Here is a 22,728-nt window from a genome sequence, read left to right as displayed (position 1 = left end):
CGCATGCAGGCCATGTTTGTCAGATATGCAGGGTCTACCAACCCGTCTCACACATGTCCAACATGACTTGCTGCTACAGCCCTGCAGAGTGCAGCTGACACTGGCATGAGCTGAGCCTCGTTTCTTTGGCGTGTTCTTGTCCATGTGCTGGCGCGGCAGCATGTGACGGTATACGACTCTGACTTGCAGCCGCAATAAACAATTGTTCTGATCGGGCATCACCCGCCTGCCTCGACGGCAGGGCGAGGCGAACAATCATCAATAGTAATACTGGCCCTGTTCTTTTTTGCTTTGTCCGAGTCAGAAAACGACCCGGGCGGCCATTGTCCGCAAACTCAAAAGTGCCTCGCACGGAGCCTTACTCTTTGACTTTCGTGCGTAGCGAAGCTGTACCCTTCCATTCACGCGCGAAAGGGTGCGCGCCTATTTCTCTCTCCGGCTTATTCTCTAGAGATGCGGAGCCGTCTGCGAGATCGAGGGGGGCCTAGGGAAATGGCGGCTCCCCGCTTCTCCAGGACGAGCCAGGCCTGCAACAGTCGACAACGCTGATCGATTTTGCGACAACCCCGCAACTTTCAACCACGGGCTGCACGCCTTGTCGGGCTTGGGGAACCATTCTCCGCAAAGGAACAGTTCTGTGCAATCTCGCATTCCATCATGGATGGGGGCTCGCATCGGGTGAGTGTCTCCCTGAGACTTTAGGTCTGCTTCCGGTCGGTTTGCTCGCCCTAATCCGAAGGACAAAACTTGATTTCTCATGCCAAAGGTGACCGACCCGTGAGAAGGGTCGATACAAAGATACCGCGAATATCGGCCGAAGACCGCACGGTCATAAACGACCAGCGTGGAAGATCGGCAAGGTCAACGAGCAGGATCATCCCTCAGCTGTACTGGACGCTGGCCTGGAATGCACTGGATGCCCGGGCCATCCAAGGCGGTCTCTACCATCAACGCGAGCCAATACGACCCTGTGCAACCCCGCAGCGCACAGTGTGCAGCCTAGAATTGCTTCCAAAGGGGAGACTAAATGTACCCATTTCCATCTAGATCAGTTCATTCTCACGTGTCGTTCGAGCAAACAATGCAAATGGCAGGCCTTGTCCTTTGTCGAGATCCCACTTTGGTCCAGACACTCGAGCCCTCTGCAAGGTCCAAAGCCCAGACTCCTCCTCATTGTTGACCTGAAAAGAATGCATCCGCCTAAGAAGTAGGCTGCTCGCGTAATTCTTTGTTCGCAGAACTGGAATTTCACCCCACGCGACAAAGGTTCGAGACAATCGCCAGCCGTGTCCAGCCAGCCTGGGCGAGCTCTGCGGATCGTTGCGAGCAAGCAAGTCGCAAATTCACTGCACTCAGTTTGCCTGGAATTTGCGGTCCACCTCCTTGACAGGGCGAAGATGTGGCTGCATGCAGCATCATGAGACTTGCTCTACTCCCTACTCACAGTTTGATCAGAAAATCCGTGCACCCGTCCTCGAGCTAGGGACTGCGAAGAAAGGTAGATGGCACTCTTGCTCCCTGGAGATGAGCCACGTCGCCCTGAGGTAGGTGGGTAGGTTTCAACCACAGTTGAAATACACGTGTGAGGCTGCTGGCGGGTGGTGGTGAAGTCAAAATGGGTGAATTACTCAACTTGGCATCTTCGGCACTGGCTACAGATAGACTTACTCCGTTGTCACATCTGTCATCGTCAGGGGTCCTGGCTGATTTGTGACAACAGACAATGTGAGTGAATGGATATGGACGTCCTCGTCCTCGAAGAAGAATCCTTTTTAAAGCCTTTTGCACCACCAGGAGGACATTGTGAGCGCCCAGACCAGACGCCGCGGGAGTCGAGGTTCTCGGGGGTCTTGTAGAATGTTCATGTATGTATGTCGTAGCCTACATACTAGGCAGCTGCGGCATTCTTGACGTAGAATTACAACCTGACGGACCTCGATCCATCCACTATATTCTCCAGGTTCTGTCTCCGGCATCCTCATCCACTCTTGCATCTGGGGGCCATGACTGTCTTGCTGCCGCTTTTGTGGACGAGCACGAGTCATTCAACTCTGGTGATAGAGCAGCGAGAAGCTTCTTGTGAGGGCGCTGCTTTAGACAGACCCTGCCCGTCTCCGCTTTGACATTCTCATCTTTCCTTCCGTTTATGGCTAGGTACATTGGGCTCCGCGATCAATGATCGTAGCCAGAAAGGCTTCATTCATACATTTCAATGAAGACCGAAGAACATATGACAGAGAGCGAGAGGAGGGTTATTGGGAATCACACCTCTTGTCTTCATGATAGATGTACGAGGTAAGTAGAGGAATACTCCCAAAGGTCCTCGTCGTGGTGTGGCAGGCCTTGTCAAGGGGCTCCAGCTCAGAGGAATTGCGATGGCTATTGAATCACAACGTGGGTGCGGAGCCAAAGCCAATCCAACTCATCCCTATCCCAGTATAGCCCGTTTCACGTATTCGTTTTCAGATGGATCGTTGCTACGTGAATTCAGCGACTCCGCATCTCTATCCGCACCTTGGGTTCCTAGCTGCGAATCGAGACCAAGAATGGAAGACTCGGAGCAAGGAGTGGCGCTGGCCGTTGGCGCGTGCTGTGCACAGTATGAGCGTGAAGACTGAATTGTAAGTATGAGCTCGGACGGGCCACGCAGTCAGTCTAGATTGATTGAGCATCTGAATCCCTGCTGCTGCTACGCAAACGAGAACCAAGTCCATATCATCCCACTTACCAAGTATGGTCGGTTCTGCCGTGCAGCATCATGATGTCCACAATATTTCTCCTGGCCAGCGGTCGCGAGATGGCGGAGGACACAAGCCCGTCAACTACAAACCAATGGTCGCCAGCGAGGCATGAACCTGCCCATGCTTTGCTTCCCAGCCCGATAGTTGTCGCTGTGTTTGAATATGAAAGGGGCCGAGCACGGCAGACCTTGGAACTGCGGGTCCTAACACGCAAATTTCATCCTGGCTGCTTTCACAAGCCACATTATGAAACTTTGTATCTGTGATCGAGCCAACCAGGAATGAAACAGAATGGCATTGAGCTGTTTGAGCAGCTTGCTGAGAAAAGGAGACCAGAGGAAATGCTCAGTGTCAGTGAGCGCAGAATTTTGCGGGTGGCATGAGTGAGATCCGCGGGCGTTCAAACCGCAATTGCTTCTCTCCATTCAACTCAACTGCGCCTCTCCGTGTACCATATCGTCTGACATGACTCTTGTCAAAGCACTGGAACAACAGCGGCGATTGTCACACTAAGCAACACCTTAATCTTCCAGCCTCTTCCAAGTCTCGTATCCGTCGCGGGCCTCATCGTCAGCAAATCTTCACATCAGGTGTCTGGAGACCCCAGTCTTCTGAACGTGAGCCATATAACTTCCTTAAGCTCAATCTGTTGTCGAAACTGACCTGAAGCCACTCCGAACTGGTTCAAATAGCGAGGACGACATGTGTCATACATTCTTTCGGCAGAAGAAGAGGCGGCAAGGCCTTTTGAAATCACGGACGCTGGCCACAAAGGAAAAGTAGCAGAAGCAATTGCCACAGCCCAACTGTCCCAGAAGAATTGAATCGAATAAGCGAGAAGCGTTGGAATTTCGAGATTAGCAAGCGGACAAAGCGAAGAACGACAACCGTGAACTGATTGCCAGAAACAGTAGTGAGCCCCATAGAAGGAGTCAGAAATGATCTGAAGGAAGAGTGAGATAGGCAACTGCCCCTTCCAATTCCATTATTGGAAAATGCATCGCGACCACACGCTTACTGCTGGCTCCGATGATGCTGGGTACAGCAGACAGGGTGGACGACCGTGAGAAGAGGCGGAGAAGCAAGGCGCATACTGTGGCAGTGATCTCAGGGCTGCATTCAGGTAGAATTTGGGCTAGGCATGCCTGTGAGATTATTCAGCCTTGTGTTGATGATGGGAAGGAGCTGGCACTGCAGTAGTCGAGAAGGCTGAAGGCAACGGGGTAACACACGGAGCGACCCTCCGGTTATATGCGAGTGTCCGCGGAGCCCGTATCCGGGTCCTTTTTGGGGAGAGTGGGTGAAGCATGCACATCTCGGAAAGGAATTCGAGAAAGATACGAGATCACGTGGCTTGCACTTGCCCAAAAGGTGCTTGTGCAAGCATAATGAGCGAATAACTTCGGGACCGGAACCAGGGAGAGTGCACAAAAGGCCCCCTATTCCCCTGTGACATCGGCGTCTCGGGTGTGGAGGTGGTTCCTTCCGTGCATCTGGCAGCCGGTTGGCTGTAGAGGGGGCGATCCCAGCAGGGCATGCCGGTGCCTGGAATGCCTGGAGCAAGCCCAAAGCCGAGACGCCAAAGCCACCCGACAGCCAACCACGGGGCCCCAACGGCGCCCCAGCGGGCCCCTAATCGTACGATGGCGCCCACAGGCTCGTGGCTCGTCCACTCAGGGCGCATCGCCACGGAAATCCCAAGCGGGCTTTGGGTTCGTATTCACGTATACCATGCCCACCTGGTCGTGCGCTTTGCCTTAACCTGGGAAAAACTGGGTGCAGGCAAATGATAGCCCACACGGTGATGCGCTTCGTCGAGATTGCAGAGCACAAGCTGGCAAAAGATGCCCAGCTGCCCATCGGAAACTAAACTCTGTCTAGCTGTGTCAGTACCACATTCCCTTTGTCGTCACTTATTGGGTTAATGCATGGCATGCTCTTGTCCCCTGTTCCCGCGATTTCGACCGAAAATCCGACAACGGGACTGGAAAAAAAAACAACCACCATGACTACTAACGACAATTGACGTCCATCCTTCATGATACCACTTGTTGCATTATCAGTTGCTTGCACGCTCTTCCCATCTTCTCGGGTGTATTAATCCCACCGGTTTCATTAATCTCTTCTGCCTAATTGTTGGTGTGTATATGAGCATTGGCGTTTCTTTTACCCTGCGCCACCACATACTGCCCACCCCAACTTCCTATTACCTCGAACCGCGTCCACTGTTATTGTTATTGTCCATGCCTTGATTAGATCTCATCAATCATGACCACTCCTCTCGTGGGCAACATCACCACAAACTACGACCGGAGCCGTCGAATGTCCGGTGCCTCTCCTGACAACCAGGTCACAGACTACCCTTATCTGGACCGAACAACTTCTTCGGGGGGTGGTGTTGTGGTCGACGAGAGCCATGAAACCAACCGGGAAATCCAGCACCTTGCCCGGCAATATTCCCGCGTTTCGACCGCTGCAGAGCCCGGATATCACCCTTTCGATGAGGCGAGCGTCGGTACCGAGATTGATCCCAACTCGGACAACTTCAATGGCAGGGCCTGGACAAAGGCCATGCTGAAGCTCCAGAAGCTGTCCGGCCAGGAAAATGTCGGTCGAAAGGCCGGGTTCGCCTTCCGCAACCTCTCGGCTTTTGGCTACACCAAGGGCAGTGACTTTCAGAAGACGGTCGACAATTATCCTCTGGCCCTGATGGATATGGCACGGGGCCTCTTCGGCCACAAAGGCCAACGCGTGGACATTCTACGGGACTTCGAAGGTGTGGTGCAGCCGGGCGAGATGCTCGTCGTCCTCGGGCCCCCTGGCTCTGGTTGTTCCACCTTCCTCAAGACCATCACGGGCGAGACTCATGGTTTCAACCTCAGTGAAAATTCCTACATCAACTATCAAGGCATTGGCTACAAGAAGATGCACCATGATTTCAAGGGCGAAGCTATCTACACGGCGGAGCAAGACGTCCATTTCCCTATGTTAACGGTCGGCGACACGTTGCTCTTTGCAGCCCGAGCCCGGACGCCGCAGAGTATGAAGCTGCCCCCAGGTGTCACCAAGACAATGTACGCAGCTCATCTACGGGACGTGGTCATGGCCATCTTTGGTATCAGACACACCGTCAATACCAAAGTCGGTAATGACTTCGTCAGGGGCGTCAGTGGCGGTGAAAGAAAGAGAGTGTCAATTGCGGAGGCAACATTGAGTTATGCCCCTCTCCAAGCTTGGGATAACAGCACGCGAGGTCTTGATTCAGCCAACGCCATCGAGTTTTGCAAAACGCTCCGGACCTCGACGGACTTGAATGAAACGACTGCGGCTGTTGCCATTTACCAGTCGCCACAAAGTGCCTATGACTTTTTCGACAAGGTGATTGTTCTCTATCAAGGTCGCCAGATCTATTTCGGCCGCACTACCGAAGCACAGAAGTACTTTGAGGATATGGGTTTCGAATGTGCCAAACGCCAGACCGTCCCTGATTTCCTTACCTCCATGACCAATCCGATTGAACGCCTTGTCAAGAAGGGATACGAGTCGCAAGTGCCTCGCACGCCAGACGAGTTTGCTGAGCGATGGCAGAAGAGCGAGGCACGCCAGAGAATGTTGCAGGAGCTGGATGCCTTCGACAAGGCCAACCCTATTGGGGGCCCCAATCTGCAAGCTTTCCAGCAATCTCGTCGAATCCAACAGTCAAAAGCTCAACGGAAATCTTCTCCATACACCTTGTCGTATGGGAGCCAAATCAGATTGTGCCTCTGGCGTGGCTGGAAGCGACTTATGGATGATCCTGCCATTACACTCACACAGCTTTTTGCTAACTGTATCAACGCTCTTGTGGTTTCTTCCTTGTTCTACAACCTACCGGCAAACAGTGACTCACTCCGATCTAGAAGCTCACTCATCTTTTTCGCGGTATTGCTCAACGCATTTGGCAGCGCTCTGGAGATCCTTACACTGTACGCACAGCGCCCGATTGTCGAAAAGCATCAGCGATATGCACTTTACCACCCTTCGGCCGAGGCCTTTGCATCAATGCTCACAGACGTACCCTCAAAGACTCTCAACGCTATCGGCTTCAATTTGATTCTCTACTTCATGACAAACCTTCGACGGACCCCTGGTGCCTTCTTTTTCTTCTTGTTCACCACATATACCTTGACCTTCACCATGTCCATGTTGTTTCGCTTCATCGCGTCAGTGTCGAGGTCTCTAGTGGAAGCTATGGTCCCAGTTGCTGTCTTGATGATCTCTATTGTCGTGTACACGGGTGAGCAATAGAGGGTCCTTTTTCTTCCAGATTTGGTGACTGACTCCTGAGTTAGGTTTCGTTATCCCTGTGGACTATATGCATGGGTGGGCTCGTTGGATAAACTACATCAACCCGACAGCATATGGATTTGAAAGTCTGATGGTGAATGAATTTCACAATCGCGACTATCCTTGTTCAACATTCGTCCCTCCAGCGCCACAGTTTGGAAATGGCTCGACCACGGCCCAAATCTGTACTGTCGTTGGTTCCGTGGCCGGCCAAACCGCAATCGACGGCGACGCTTACATCAATATCTCGTACAAATACTATGCGGCCCACAAATGGCGCAACATTGGCATCTTGTTCGTGTTCATGATTGGACTCTGTGTTATGTACTTGGTTGCAACCGAGACGGTGACCGCGAAGAAGTCCAAGGGTGAAGTGTTACTCTTCCGCCGAGGCCACAAACCGGCTTTCTTGAAAGAGCGCGCGTCTGATACGGAGTCGGGGGGCTCCGACCCAAACCTGGTTGCTCTCGAAAGGAGGCAGACGAAGGACGAACAATTGACACGACAAGTCAGTGCTGTGATCCAGAAGCAGACTGCTATCTTCCAGTGGAGAGATGTCTGCTACGATATCAAGATTAAAGGCCAACCACGTCGAATTCTCGATCACGTTGATGGTTGGGTTAAACCAGGAACTATGACAGCTCTAATGGTATGGCCTCCCCGGAAATCTGACAATCCTCTTTTGGCTAATGTTGCGACAGGGGGTTTCAGGTGCGGGCAAGACTACTTTGCTCGACTGTCTGGCAACTCGTGTGACAATGGGTGTTATCACGGGCGAAATGCTGGTCGATGGAAGGCAACGCGACGAGTCCTTCCAGAGAAAGACAGGCTACGTGCAACAGCAGGACTTACATCTTGAGACAAGTACCGTACGAGAGGCTTTGCGCTTTAGCGCCATCTTACGACAACCGAGAAACGTTCCTCGGCAGGAAAAGATCGATTACGTCGAAGAGGTTATCAAATTGCTGGACATGCAGGAGTACGCTGACGCTGTGGTTGGAGTACCAGGTGAAGGTATGTGCAACTCAACCTAACCGGTCTATTTCGTGGTTCTCAAGTTCTGACTCGTGATGCCGTAGGTCTCAACGTGGAGCAGCGGAAGCGGTTAACAATCGGAGTAGAGCTCGCTGCTCGACCTCAACTCCTTCTCTTCCTTGACGAACCTACCTCCGGCCTTGATTCGCAGACTTCCTGGTCTATACTGAATCTTCTCGAGAAGCTGACAAAAGCTGGCCAAGCTATCCTATGTACCATTCACCAACCGTCCGCCATTCTATTCCAAAGATTTGACCGACTCCTATTCCTTGCCGCCGGTGGCAAGACTGTATACTTTGGACCGGTTGGCAAGGACTCCAATATCTTGATTGATTATTTCGAACGGAACGGCGCACACGAATGTCCACCTGGCGCTAATCCCGCTGAATACATGCTCGAGGCGATTGGTGCAGCTCCCGGATCTCATTCCGATATCGATTGGTTTCAAGTCTGGCGCAACTCGCCCGAGTACCAAGAGGTGCAGCGAGAATTGGAAGAGATGAAAACCGAACGGTCTGAAATGGTGGCCCCGACTTCACCAAACAAGGCCGATTACTTCGAGTTTGCTGCGCCTTTTACTGTGCAATTCTGGGAAACACAGAAACGGGTTTTCGAGCAATATTGGCGGACCCCAGAGTATATCTACTCCAAGCTCCTGCTGTGTTGCCTCACGGTGTGTATTGGCCTGGCGCTTCAATTCCCATGTTGATGCTGACTGTGTCGCCAGGGTCTGTTTATCGGTTTCTCACTCTTCAAGGCTCCGAATACTCAACAGGGGCTTCAGAACCAGCTCTTTGGTATTTTCATGCTGTTGATCCTATTCTCGCAGCTCGTGCAACAAATCATGCCTCTCTTCGTCACACAGCGCAGTCTGTACGAAGTGCGTGAGCGACCTTCCAAGGCTTACTCATGGAAGGCGTTTATGCTATCGAATATTCTCGTCGAACTTCCCTGGGCGACGTTGGGCGCCGTGATTTTGTTCTTCTGTTGGTACTACCCTATTGGGCTGTACCGAAATGCCGTATACACCAAGACTGTGGCCTCACGTGGAGCAACGCAGTTCTTGTTTGTGCTGGAGTTTCTCCTGTTCAGCAGCACCTTTGCGCACATGTGAGTATCTCTGAGAGACGAAAGTCTTGCCAAGGATTCGTCTTCCTGAAACAGGCACATTCCGATGCTAACGAACTACGCAGGATGATTGCAGGGATTGCGACAGCAGAGACGGCCTCCAACATTGCAAACGTCCTGTTCTCTCTTTGCCTTCTGTTTAACGGTGTCTTGGTCGGCCCCAGAGCCATGCCCGGGTTTTGGATCTTCATGTACCGAGTGAGGTAAGTGACGGACAGATTTTCCATTATTCAAGTGAAAGCTTAACTAACGCACCATCCCAGCCCCTTTACGTATCTTGTCGAAGGACTTTTAAGTGTAGGGATCGCACACGCACCAGTTACATGTGCCGCCAACGAGTACCTCCACCTCACCGCGCCCGCCGGCAAGACATGCAGCGAGTACCTCGGCCCCTTCATCAAGCAAGCGGGCGGCTACCTCCTGGACCCCAAGGCCGCGACGCACTGCCAATTCTGCACCGTCAACAGCACCGACACCTTTCTGTCACTGGTCAGCATCTCCTTCTCGCATCGATGGCGCGATTTCGGCATCCTGTTTGTGTACATTGCGTTCAATGTCTTTGCCGCGGTGGCGATTTACTGGTTGGCCAGGGTGCCCAAGGGGAAGAAGTACGCGGGCGGCAAGGATGCGGACAAGAGCAAAGCGTTGGTCAAGACCCTGAGCAATGCGAGCCAGGGCCAACAGCACGGCTCCGGTGGGCACCACGAGAAGAGCCCTGCCGTGCTCGGCGGCGGCGCGTCTTCGGAGAAGGATGACCGCCGCACGACCCCCTCACGCTCCACGGACGACTCGGACATCGACGACAGCGATCGGTCTGTTGGGGAGAAAGGCCCCGCCTACGCGATCGAGAAGAGAGATGAAGAGAAACGTCAGGTGAAAGAGGACGAAGTCGCCGCCACCGCCGTGCCATCGTCTGCCGGAAATTCAACAAGAGAAGAAAATGCAGTCGCGGCAGAAACTGCACAGAGACCGACCACGGAACGCTTCGTCACGGCACCGCAGTTCTGAAGACGTTTGTCCGTTCGAGGCCTGCTTTTTTGATCTTTTGTTCGCTTGTACTGTATATATCACTATTGTCTATTGTCTATTGCCCATTGTTATTTGTTATTATCTATTATCTATTGGTATGGATATGGGTCTGGGTATTGGTATTAACATAAGTAGCCATTGCAGGCGTCCCTTCTGCTGCTGCTGCTGCCGCGTTGCTATATTGCACCATCATTGCCGGACCAAGGGTTTGATTTTTCTTTCCAAAAATTCCTATTTTCGGTGGGCGCGCGAAAGGGGGGGGTTAACATGGGGGAAGGGAGAATATTATCTCGTGTCTATGGACAGCAACTTATTCCAAGACACATGACCCCGAGAATGAAATAGATTAGATAGACCCACCACAACCTGGGCCGTCGGCGGGATTTGTTTGCAGAGCGCTAAGTCCAAAGGCAAAACCAAACGGATATAGATAAGATATATACAGAGAGAGAGAGATGTGCAGAGGAGGCTCCTCAACTCAACTCAATCACATAAAGCCCCCTTTGGGGATCTTCACCATGTTCTTCTGGCTCCACTCACTTCGCTTCACCGGGCTCTCTCTGAATAACCACCTTAGAAGAGCCTATTGATAACCCCTCGAAGTCAAGTTTTAGATACAGCAATTGCGCCACAATACGTGCAATGCGGAGCGAGGCCTGAGTTACCAGTTATGCTATCACGCCCCGTGCACGTTCGACCGCGACAGCCCATAGCGCAACTCGAGGAGATGGAGCTGAGAGAGGGTCGATCGTCGATAGAACCTTGGAAGGAATGTCATGTTGGCTACACCGGACACCTACCTAGAGGCTGATTAGGGGGTAGAGGCAGGTTGGATGCTCCAACGCCTTGGGCACCTCCGTGCCCTTATGAGCTCGCCAGATACACGAGAACCTGGGGGTTCTCTAAATTGAGGTTACCTGTGCGAGCGTTTGAGAGAGCTTGTTTCTTGTCTCGACAATGCGTGGCGAACGGGTCAGTCTGTCACCAAGCGGCGCCATGTTGAGGCCTATCGGGCCAGCCGGGAACGCGGCTGATACTGTGATGTGTCATTTGGTCGAATCCTAGAGATCTCGAGAAGTGAGTGGCTATTTTCAATTATTCGCCCTATATATACCCGCTTCAGAAGGTCCAACCCCCTGACCAGCCCTGCTGGGGAGGCATGGTCCGAGTATTCATAAAGTCGACCAAGTCGAAGAAGCTCTTCTTGTAGCGCCTTTCCTGCGTGGTCCTGTTGACGGTCTGCAGGCCAAAGTGGGCGGTATAGTCGCCGAATTCCCAGTTGTCGGCAAAGCTCCACGCGAACGCGCCCGCGACGTGCACGCCGTCCTCCCAGATGGCCTTGAGCACCTCGGACATGTAGGACAGGTAATAAACGGAGCGGGGCATGTCGGAGAGCTGGTCGCTCAAGGTGGTCTGCTCGGCCTCGCCGAAGACGGGGAACCCGAACTCGGTGATGACGATGGGCGTGTGGAACGTGTTGTACAGGTACGACAGGTACAGGCGGAGGTAGCGCGGCGTGATGTAGACGTAGGACTGCGAGCGGTAGCCGACGTCCCAGCCTGTGGTGGTCAATGTGCTTTGGTTCACACAGTATGGAAAGTAAGTGCTGGACGTGTTGGTGCAGCACTCGTGAATCGAGTCGGTCGAGTTCGCGACTGGTGGGGAGACAACGGTTGCCTTTTTATCGCGGCGTATGGTCAGCTTGCGACGTTCGATACTGACAGACTTTGACAAGCAAGACACTGACAAGAATTGCGGTGCTCAATAAGAAGGAAACTCACCGTGTACGGATCAATACCAAGAAAGTCGGCTGTCCCGTTGATGTAGGCCAGATCCTCTGGAGCGAGAGGCACGTAATCTGGAACCGTCTCTTTGTAGCTGTCCGGATAGTCCTCGCCCAGAAATATCGGGTTGCAGAACAGCCCCAGTTGGAACGAGTTGAAATGATCGGCTGCATAGACGTCGTTTGGATTGGCGGGATCGCGGGGCACGCCGAAGTTGTCGTTGAACTTGAGCGAGATTTTGCCCGTTCCGTTGATTGACTCTCTGTAGAAATGATAAACCTGGGCATGGGCTTTGAGCACATGGTCCACCGACAAGCCATTGAAGGAATAGATGAACGGCTCATTGAATGTAAACCAAATCGGGACGCGGTCTGCGTAGTGCGTCATGACAATCTTTGCATAATTGACGTAGGCGTCGACGAACGTCTCATTCTGATACCCGCCGTTTGAATAGCCTATCAAGGGTTTCGCCTGAGCCGCCGACAGGTTGGCAGCAAAGAACTGCGCGGGAGTGTCGAAGTGTAGGACGGTCAACACTGGGATCATGCCTTTCTCAAGCACAAAATCGATCAAGTCAGAGTAGTGGTCAAGTCCCTGCCGATTGACAGGAGTGCCAGGCAGTGCAAAAGGCAGGATCCGACTCCATGCAAGGCTGAAAGAGTAGTACTTGACCCCCATCGAGGCCAGTCTTTCTATTTCTTGCTTGTAGTAGTAATAGTTTTCGTTTGTGACATAGTCCTTGGGGCGATCATCCTGGATCAAAATGTCCATGAGCGAAGGGGATTTGCCTTCGTCGGCGGTGGCTCCTTCGATTTGAGCAGCGGAACCGGCAACGCCAAACTGAAAATCAGCCGGGAAGTAATAGCAATCCGTCGGTCCGAAGTAATCTGGAGGAGGCAGTACGAGCTCGGTTGTTGGGATAGGAGTCGGCGAGACGGTGGTGCTGAAGACTGATGTCTCGTGAAATTGGGAGGATTGGCCAACTTCCATAATGCGGTCCACGCAGCATCTCCGTAGGGGTTGTCCGTGTCCGTGGCGGAGGCTGTGGCATTAGGATCCCACTTGCCCCATGTTGTGAACGAAAGCGACGAGAGGAGGCTCGTCAGTGAAGCAGCGGGCGGCGCATAAGTGATGGTAGGGCCAGGCTGAACTGATGTGGCAGTGCGTACTGTCTCGGTCATGGAATAGGCAAACGCAGAGTATGGCGAGTATGTGGGCTGTGAGTAGGATGGTGTGGCCTGGCATTGAGGTCTTGCCGATGTGCCTGTCACGGGGATATAGTATTGTTGCGCTGTGGCTGAACCCAGCCCAAATAACAAGAGAGCTATCCAGGATGCCATATTGGACGTGTAGGAGGCTGGAGTTTTGCTTCGCACATTCTCGGATTCATTGTAGATGTCAACACCATTTGTACCTGCCCCACGGACATGTTGCTGGTCTGGAGATGGTGGTTGCTGGCAAACAGATTGCCACACAAGTGTAACCTTCTCCGCATAAAGCATAAAGCATAAAGCGTCGGCCTCTGATCCGAATTTCTGTCGACTAAAAGGCTGCTACATCGTCATGTTCTTCGCCCGAATAAGGACAAAACTCGAGGTAGCCTCTACCCCGCGTCCGACGCTGTCGCTTCAAAAAGCCCCATGCAGCGAAGATTGTTGTGGATAGCCAAGAGATCAACACAGCTTCTGAGCCCAACAAACATCACGTCAGTCTCTATGAAGATCAAAGATCAACTCCAGTTGGCCGAGAATGAACCCCAAGCTTGGACGTTGAGGTGCCCCGGCAAGCTAGGCACGTAGAATAGTGCCACCTCTGCCGACCTGCTTCTTCTATCCTGTTTTGACGTGCTTGGCCATCGGCTTGTGCTCAAAGTAAATGGATCTTGAAGGTGGCATTAGCAAACCAGCACCTTGATGTCATGATTAGGAGGGAATGTAATTCGTATGCTAGCCTAAGCTGTGAGAATCGTACTGTGTACAAGTAAGTATGCATGCTGTGCTTTGATGACATCCTGAATGCTCCTTTTTCTGCCCTTTTCTCCCCTCTTGTCTGCGTCTCTGGACCGCGCCATGTCTTGCTTGCCGCGCCGGCCGATCCAAAAAAAGACTCGTCGTTGGTCACAGACCATCAAAGCTCCTCCATCCATGCGACTCAGTCTGAGATATTTGTTTTTGGCCTTGAGTTGCAGCTCTCGGGTGATCAGGCGGTTGCAGAGAACCGACTGCTCGGATCGGATCAGATCAGATGAGATCAGAAGACAGCTCGGACCGTAGCCTTTGCCCAGTCCATGACTCCCTTCTTCTTCTGCTCCTCCTGCAACTCAGCGATGCTTTCCCTGCGCTGTTGCTCCGAGACCTGCGGCCCGCTAATGAGTTCGGCCTGTCCCTCGCGCATGCCCGTGTAGATGTCGATGTCCTTGATTTTAACGTACAACGGGCGATGCTCCTTGACATAGAACCAAGAGTACACCTTCCAGCCAATGTACAGGGCAACGATGAAGGGGCCCGCAAGATAATCCTGGAAGAAGATGTTGGCGTTGAGATTGGGACCGCCAATGGGGTAAAGGGCGACGTAGAACTGGGCCATCAAGCACACTAAATTCATGACGGCGCACACGTAAGAGCCGTAGACACCGAACGCGGCTTTAAAGGGGAGTTCGGAGACGCTGTGGCCTTGGAGTTTCCTGTACAATATCAATTTAGCGGGCGGAACAAAATACTGCAGAGAATCTAGGTAGCACGACTTACCATGCCATTCGGAAGCGGATATGGGCTATCGCAATGCTCCCGAAAATGAAGAACGAGGAGAGACCGGACAAGGCCAGGAGCCAGTTGAAGACATTACCACCCCCGGTCTTATCCAAGTTGAGGAACGCCAAACATCCGAAAAGAAGTTGAAGGATGGTGACGACGACAGGGCGGCCCTTCTTATCGACGTAGGCGAACAGCTTGGGTCCCATACCTGTTGCCAAGGGTTAGCAGTGAATGGATGAGCGTCAACATCAAATGCCTTACCATGTTGAGCCAATGCTTGGAAAGTTCGGGTCGAGGCAAATGTGCAGGAGTTGGCAACGCTCATGACCGAAATCAAGATCATGGCGTTGAATATCGAGGGGAGTGCTTTGATGCCTGCTAGTTCGATAGCAATCACAAAGGGCGAATGTCGACTTTCGGCTCCCGGGTCGTTGTAAAGCGGACTGTTTGCAGGTACGATAAGGCCGATCAGGAAGAGATTGACGAGGTAAAAGATACAAATACGCCACACGACTTGTCTCGTCGCCTTGGGGATTTCCTTCCTAGGGTCTCGAGCCTCGGCAGCGGCTAGTCCAGTAAGCTCGGTTCCACCAAAAGCGAACGAGGCTGTGACGAAGACGGTACAGAATCCGTGGAAGCCATTGAGGAAGGCACTGTATGGTGAATGCCTAAAACAAGGTAGCCCGGTCAGTAGGTGAGTGGGAAGCTCCTTAAACATGACCATACCAGTATCTGGCCCCAATGTAGCCTCGATGATCGGTTGGAACGCCGCCACAGTCGATGATGATGCCCAGGATTATAAATCCAATGCAGGCAGTGACTTTCATTGCGCTGAGGACAAACTCGACCTAATCAGGTGAGCAACGAGCACTGGTGGCCGATATCTGGTCACTTACTTCTCCATAGCCCCTGACTCCGAAGTACTGGATGACGGTAAGGAGGAAAAGTAGCGGGATGATCCAAGCGCAATCGTTCACGTTCTCGACGCCCTGCCAATAGTGGATGATCTTGCAATATGTTAGCTGTGATCCAGGATGGCTGGAACCTTTCTTACATTACAAGCTGCTGAAATCTCGAAAGGAAGCACAGTGAGCCAGCCAATGCCGTATTGCCATCCACAAGCAAAACCCCACGAAGGATCAATGAATCTGCAGATGTACATGGTGAATGCTCCGTTGATAGGGTACATGACCGCCATTTCGGCGAGCGCTTGCATCACGAGGTAGCTGGACAAGTTCGTCAGAATGGCTTCCCAGTAGAGCAGGATTCAATGAGCCGTACACCATGCCACCTGTTGTGAAGGATTAGACGAGGTAAATTTTATTTGAATTGCTTGTAACTCACCAATGATCATGAAACCGAGAAGCACAGAGGCAGGGCCTCCAGTTTGGAAAGCACTACCGCTTGAGACAAAGAGACCAGCACCAATAGCGCCACCACTGAGATCAAGTCAGTACAAACATTGGCACTAAACTCGACACCAAGGCCAGATGAAAAGCACGATCCAGGAAAGAAGGCCAACCGTCAAACCACGATGAAGGGAGAATATGCGACGGGTGAGGCAGACTTACATGGCGATCATCTGCATATGTCTTCCTTGCAGATTCCGGTGCAGCTTGCCTTGGTCGGTCTCGACGATGGCGACATCGGTGGCATCGAGACTGAATTGGCGGCCACGTAGGTGGTCAGCCAAACTGGCTGGTTCGACCGTATCCGCCTTCGCCCGCTTCTCGGGGTCCTGCAGACTCAGACTTTCTCGTCGTTCACTCATCTTGGCGTGGGAAAGAGGTCGCGTTCCAAGATCAAAATCAAGGGAAGAGGATGGAAGGGGGAGAAGCTCAGTGAGGAGGGTTGGGCCACGCAAGATAAAGAACAACAAAGCATGGAAGCTTGTTAGCTGATAAGCACGTCAAGCCTCTACCTACTTTTGGCGATCTCGAGATAGGCGTTGGCGACGGGCGAATGGGCGAGGAGTTTAAGGTGCTGGATCTGGTCAAGGCAAGAAACTTAGTCTCCCTCCAGCATTCACCCCGATCTTTTTTTGGCGAGATTGCTGTCGAGGTGATTGGACACATGCGGCTTCCACAGAAATGGGCCTTCCAGAACGCATTGTCTGACTGGGGGCTATCTCGTGTGGCTGCGTGTGCGTGGTATCAGCGACCAGGGTGGTGGCGTGTAGTTGCGAGATATGGTTAATGCCTTCCAATCGGGCGCTAATGTTGATGCGGAAGGTACCGTCCACCCCAGTTCACCATGCAGCGGCCGCGTCGGAGCTCGCTCACAGATGCAACGTTGATGGGTTTCCTGCAGGTTGAGCGCGTCGACTTACTGTACGGAGTATCTAAAGAGCAGGACTGCCCATATTTGAAGTCGCGATAAGCCAATCAGGGTGAAGTTAGCCAGCCGGAGTGAGGCGGGTTAAATGTGTAAGGCTGAGCTAACATTGAGCCTGATCACCTGATGTTCGAATCAAGAGCCATGGCCATGGCGCCATATGGTGGCGGATAAGGCAAATAGCATACTGGGCAGAGTGATTGGTGTTGTACATTCGAGGTGTCTGAAGAGGTCGCAATCAATCTACAGAGCTTGACGAATAAAGTCCAACCGTAAAGCTGGTAATTTTGAAGCAAGAAACGCACTAGAGGATGATCGGGATTGGCACTCAAGATAATATGGAAGACATGACACTCCTTCATATCGTCGTGATGAGCGCCTAGAGCTGTCCTTGTGTACCAGATAACATGGTCACCGTCAAGCACTACTAAGTAATGAGGGGGAGTAGTGTTAAGAAATAACAAGATTAATTATAATTAAGCTTAACCGTAACCCTCTGTGAGGTTGAGTTCTGAGGATTGCCAATCTGGGGACTAGCTGACTACCTAGTAATAGGTGCTTGAAAGCAGCGGGAGGAGCAGCTCTCGGCGCCAATTTTCCCTGCTCGCCTCGTCGCCGGCGCCTCAGATTTCAGGCCCGCAGCCACGTCTACCTACCTACCTAGGTACCTAGGTGCGAGTTGCCTGCCGTTTACCAACCACATCGTATTGAATCGAACAGTAACCTGCACTACGCCCATCTCATCAACCGGGGGAGCTTTAAGCAGGTTTCTGTTTACAGTGACGGGCTCTGTATCACTCTCCTTCTGCCCACTTTCTTCTCCCCCCTTCTTCTGGCCAAACCACCGCGATGGACCCAAGAGGTCTCACGTTGCGGAAGAAGCGCAAGGACCGCCCGACTATCAGTGCACCTCAGAATGCCTCTGGCCCTGGCATAGGCAGGCCAGGTCTCCCCTCGCAGAACAAGGCCGGCAATACCCTGACTGTACCAAAAGACCGCAATGCCCCAACCGAGACATCGGACCTCGTCAAACGACGATATTCAACAAGATACAATCAACTTCCTGACTTCAGCAACCTCGGAGCTCCCGCTGTTCCTGCCCTACCAGGTGCTGGCACCCTTAAGCGTCGCTCTGGGGGTGGTTCTCCGCGTCGGCCAGGAGCTGGACCGACCTCACGTCCACTTGTCGTCGACAACGATGTCCTCCGAGACCCGAACCTTCAACACGAACGCTATGTCACCGACCTCCTCGCCAATGCCTCCGAACAAGATATTCAAGAATACCAGAACAATCTGCAGCGGCTCAAGGATCGCAACTCTCATGAGCTGCAGCAGAGCGTCTATCAGAACAGAACACAGTTTATCAAGATCAGCAAAGAGGCGGAGAAGTTAAAGGCCGAGATGGCCATTCTACAAGGCCTCATGTCCGAGCTGACTGGAACCCTGGGACCGGGAAATGCAGCATCCGCAAGCACTCCCCTGTCACCCGAGCTCAATGGCAACACTCTGTCCCGAAGAAATACAAACAGGACGTCGGTCGCGAATTTGGAGCACATGTGGAACATCCAGCTACAAACGCTGTGGAAGAATATCGAGAAATCTCAAAAGTTCTTGCCCGCTGTACCTGGCCGCCATATCGTCGCAGAGACGAGCACATGGATTGAGCTAGACTCGGCCACCTGGAAACCAAAACGGCCGGTTCATATTGTGCTTTTGAACGACCATGTTCTCGTGGCCTCGAAGAAGCGCAAGCGGGTCGACCCTAACGCACCTCAACAGGGTCCCGCCCCGACCAAATTGGTTGCCGAGGAATGCTGGCCGCTCCAAGACATTGAAATCATCGACATGGCGGCCAGTGTGGCGAATGGCGGGACCACAACACCAGCTGAGGAAAAGGCCATTGCCTCTGCACTGACAATCAGATCAGGTGGACGGTCGCTCACATACCGACACGAGAAACGGGATGAAAAGGCCAAAAATGGTCTTTTGATGGCACTCAGAAAGGCAACCGAGGACGTTCGAAAAGCTGCCAAAACGCAGGAAGAGCAAAGCAATCCACTTCAAACCGAAAGCCTCAACTACTTTGCCGCCCGCGATCCAGCGTCGGCCAAAAACACCGAAATCATTGAAAGCCTCAACTCCTCCAAGGAGAAGCCCGACATCCTCATCGAAGTTGATGGGCGGCAACAGAATTTCCGCTGGGTTGAGGGACAAATAGACGACTTGGACATTGAAATATCACTGCAGCGTTTCGACGAAGCCGTCGCAAAGGTGGAAAAACTCCGCAAGATCGCCAAGAGCTTGAAGGGCAATTCGATTGCCCAAGAGCTCATCAGCGTCAAGGTTGATGAGCGCGCCGGCAAGCTCGCGACGGTGCTCGGTCGAGAACTCGTCGAGACCCCATCTTTCATGGAGGCCACGAAACGTAAAGCCAGCTATCTCATCCGACTCGGGTTTGAGGATCGCGCAAGAGAAGCCTACCTCAACGCCCGGAGCGAAACACTCATCAAACGAGCCCGGCAATGCGTCTTCGAAGGTGATCTGCATCGCTATGTTTTCTCCATCTCTTACGTTTACTTCACCATTGTCAAGAACACCGTGCTTATATACCAAGCTGCCTTCTCACCATTGACCATCAGCGCTTGTGTCAAATGGGCCGACATGCATTTGGAGACGTTCAACACGCTGCTAGTGAGGCAGCTGAGTGCAATCGAGAAGCAAGGCAAGTTGTGGAGGGAATGTATGGATGTGGTGTGGCAGCATGAGAGGGAGATGTTAGGGGACTCGGGTCTAGATTTCAGGGAGGTTATCGGCCGAGACCTCGAGGTCAGGGATCTTCCGAGTACTGTAAAATCGGGGACAAATCCTGGAGCTTCGGCGGCGAGTAGGGACGAGGGCCGATCAAAGTCACGAACAAGGGGTGGTGCGTGAGGAAAATGCATATTGAGCGGAGAAGGCAAATATATTGGTACTCCCAAATCTACACAAGGTATATGCAAGAATACACAACAGACTCCCGGCGCTTTTCGCTCATGCTGGAATTGAAAATTTCCTTCCGCATTGGCCCAGGTCGCACGGTCGCAAGCTTGGTGTTGACACGCAGGAGGACTGCGATGATGATACATGGTGTACAGATGATGAGTCCGTGCTTCCGATGCTCGTAGAACAACGATTTGGGCTTGTCTAAGGAGCCGAACTCGGAAACTGGGAGATATCGGGGAGGCGTTTATTCGTTGATCTTTGCGAGAAGCCTTCTCTGCGTTAGCATATGACTGCTTCCTGGCCAAACCGGTGGTTTGGACATACTCATGATCCCGGAACAGGTGGTATTCCTCCTCTCCCACTTTCACCGGGCTTCCGCCATACTGAGGGATCAAAACTTTGTCACCTTCCTTGACGCTCATTGCCATCCTCTTTCCATCCTTGTCGAATCCACCGGGTCCCACAGCCAGAACCTTGGCTTCGTTCAGCTCCTTGACGCTGCTTTCCGGGAGGTAGATTCCAGCAGCTGTTCTCGACTCGGCCTTGATTCGCTGGACGAGAACGCGGTCGAGAAGAGGGACGAGGGATCGGATGCTCTTGAGTGCGGTAGTCTGTGCGAGGTGTTTGTCAATCAAGTGAACTACGAGCGATTGCGGCACGACAGAGGTCCCCGAAGCTTCTCCTGAGGGGGGGATGGCTTACCATCTTGACTTGGTTGGAGGGATTCAGCGGGTGACGGGATGGACTATGGTGTAGGGAGGAATAGATTCGCGCAAAGGTCTGTAAACAGATGATCACTTTTCAGAGGTCCGGGGCACTTTTTCTCGAACCATCCGCTCGTTAGACTTTCCTCGCTTGAGCTCCGATAATGATTGGACAGGAAACGCCGCAAACTTTCCAAGCTGCCGGGCAAATCATGCAAACATGACAAACATCCTGCGCCTGTTCACCTCGTCGCCAAATACCAGCCTCCAGCAACACCCCTTCCCCCACTTTCGGTTCGCATTATCCGGGTCGACAAGATGATGGACTCTGATGAAGACGATATCTATCCGGAGCACGATGGGTCGAATGGCCAGAACCACCAGGGTGAGGTGAGGATGGAGGATGCCGACGACGGCGAAGAGGAGGGCGAGGAAGTCGAGGAGGAAGACGACGATGTATGGAACACAGCTCCAAAAAAGGATCGCGAGGGACTGACTGTATTCAGGATGATGTCGACTTTATCATCGACGTCAAGGATGAACCTAAACCAGAGCCAGGCTCAGGACCCAGTTCTCAGACAAAGAGACTTCCTGGACTAGGACAAGCTGCCGCAGACATACGAAAATCATCATCAACACCAACTCCAGCAGTGAAAGCAGGCACGCCCACGGATGTAAGAGGCGGATCGCAGCCTCCCAATGATCGTCCCGGCACCGACTATCCCGCTCGACATACGTCCAAAATCGATCCGAACGGCAACCCTGTACATCCAGCTACAGGCAAGCCCATCATGTCCACAGACTTCGATGTGGACTTCCCTTCGGAATCATCCAAGCCCTGGCGCAAGCCCGGCGCAGATATAACAGACTATTTCAACTACGGATTTGACGAATTCACTTGGGCATCTTACTGCCTCAAACAGCAGCAGATGCCCAAGGAAGTGAAAGAGATTACACAACAAGCAGAACAGATGAAAGCGTTTGTAGAAGGGATCCCCGGAGGCGGCATGCCAGGAATGCCTGCCATGCCAGGTGCACCGGCCGCAGATATGTCGCAAATGGCGATGCCCAACGAAGCACAAATGCAGCAAATGTTCGCGGCAATGACGTCTCAGGGGCTGGATCCAACGACCATGGACCCTGCTCAGTTCATGCAGTTCATGGCAGGTGGCGGAGCGGGGATGATGGGAACACCACAGCCTCCCACGGGCCCTTCTGCGTCGTTTGCAGGTGGTGGGGGAGGTGGGGGATTTGATCAAGGCGGAGGCGGCGGCGGCGGTGGCTTTGGTGGCCGTGGAAGAGGAAAAGGTGGGAGGAGAAATTGGTAGAGACAGTTTCGTCATCCGGACTCGCCCGTCCATTACTGATCACAATTTGCTGTCTCGGCCTGCCATCCTTCGCTCTCCAGCTCTACCATGTGCAAAGATCGGTGAAGGGTTTCAGACTGTGGCGGCAACGTTTTTAAGTTTCGCTTCGCCTGTGCGCGCCAGCGATGTTCAGAGAGATATCTCAACGGCTTGAGAGCAACACTTAGAAGCCGTGACAGAGTCGAATGAGCAATGATATGGATGTCTAACAGCCTGCAGTGGACACCCTAAGCAAGTTAAATAAAATACACGACGACCGGCGGAGGACTCGGGCGGGAGCCAGCTCATTCTGAATGACCTTGATTGATTTCGATTCATCTCGCCATAAATACCCGAAGCGAGAAATTGATCAATCCAAAGTACGAAACAGTAAAATCAACCTCATGTCCCAAAATCCTTCGCATCGCTCATGTTTTGCTGTTTATGTTTTTTCTGGACGGTCAGAACTCCTGAACATTCTCAGCCTTGCGCACGTCCAAGGCTGAGGTCAAGCTAGTGCCCAACACTGCATCTCGCGAGATTCTGTTGAAACAATAATACTCTCT

The 22,728-nt window shown here is 52.6% G+C and overlaps 6 protein-coding genes across 6 annotated transcripts; 3 read left to right on the top strand and 3 right to left on the bottom strand.

Moving 5' to 3' along the window:
* Window positions 1–5,009: 5,009 nt before the first annotated feature.
* Z520_11424 (uncharacterized protein) lies at window positions 5,010–10,238 on the top strand (the record flags this gene model as incomplete). The annotated part of the gene is made up of 7 exons (XM_016781913.1): window positions 5,010–7,017; window positions 7,073–7,716; window positions 7,769–8,081; window positions 8,147–8,775; window positions 8,830–9,212; window positions 9,296–9,433; window positions 9,494–10,238. The coding sequence occupies 7 exons, from the start codon at window positions 5,010–5,012 to the stop codon at window positions 10,236–10,238; spliced, it is 4,860 nt and encodes a 1,619-aa protein (XP_016627071.1).
* Window positions 10,239–11,378: 1,140 nt separating this feature from the next.
* Window positions 11,379–13,545, bottom strand: Z520_11423 (uncharacterized protein; the record flags this gene model as incomplete). The annotated part of the gene is made up of 3 exons (XM_016781912.1): window positions 11,379–11,936; window positions 12,041–12,986; window positions 13,028–13,545. The coding sequence occupies 3 exons, from the start codon at window positions 13,543–13,545 to the stop codon at window positions 11,379–11,381; spliced, it is 2,022 nt and encodes a 673-aa protein (XP_016627070.1).
* A 748-nt stretch (window positions 13,546–14,293) lies between these two features.
* On the bottom strand, window positions 14,294–16,567 carry Z520_11422 (uncharacterized protein; the record flags this gene model as incomplete). The annotated part of the gene is made up of 8 exons (XM_016781911.1): window positions 14,294–14,726; window positions 14,791–15,004; window positions 15,058–15,464; window positions 15,523–15,644; window positions 15,693–15,803; window positions 15,851–16,022; window positions 16,137–16,235; window positions 16,368–16,567. The coding sequence occupies 8 exons, from the start codon at window positions 16,565–16,567 to the stop codon at window positions 14,294–14,296; spliced, it is 1,758 nt and encodes a 585-aa protein (XP_016627069.1).
* Window positions 16,568–17,979: 1,412 nt separating this feature from the next.
* On the top strand, window positions 17,980–20,061 carry Z520_11421 (uncharacterized protein; the record flags this gene model as incomplete). Its single annotated transcript, XM_016781910.1, has 1 exon — window positions 17,980–20,061. The coding sequence occupies one exon, from the start codon at window positions 17,980–17,982 to the stop codon at window positions 20,059–20,061; it is 2,082 nt and encodes a 693-aa protein (XP_016627068.1).
* Window positions 20,062–20,356: 295 nt separating this feature from the next.
* Window positions 20,357–20,817, bottom strand: Z520_11420 (uncharacterized protein; the record flags this gene model as incomplete). The annotated part of the gene is made up of 3 exons (XM_016781909.1): window positions 20,357–20,381; window positions 20,437–20,723; window positions 20,815–20,817. The coding sequence occupies 3 exons, from the start codon at window positions 20,815–20,817 to the stop codon at window positions 20,357–20,359; spliced, it is 315 nt and encodes a 104-aa protein (XP_016627067.1).
* Window positions 20,818–21,134: 317 nt separating this feature from the next.
* Window positions 21,135–22,144, top strand: Z520_11419 (uncharacterized protein; the record flags this gene model as incomplete). Its single annotated transcript, XM_016781908.1, has 2 exons — window positions 21,135–21,272; window positions 21,323–22,144. 2 exons carry the CDS (start codon window positions 21,135–21,137, stop codon window positions 22,142–22,144), a joined length of 960 nt encoding a protein of 319 aa, XP_016627066.1.
* Between the last annotated feature and the right edge of the window lie 584 nt (window positions 22,145–22,728).

Source organism: Fonsecaea multimorphosa, assembly GCF_000836435.1.
Source record: "Fonsecaea multimorphosa CBS 102226 unplaced genomic scaffold supercont1.38, whole genome shotgun sequence".
Taxonomy (NCBI): domain Eukaryota; kingdom Fungi; phylum Ascomycota; class Eurotiomycetes; order Chaetothyriales; family Herpotrichiellaceae; genus Fonsecaea; species Fonsecaea multimorphosa.
This window is presented reverse-complemented; position numbering and strand designations above follow the sequence as displayed.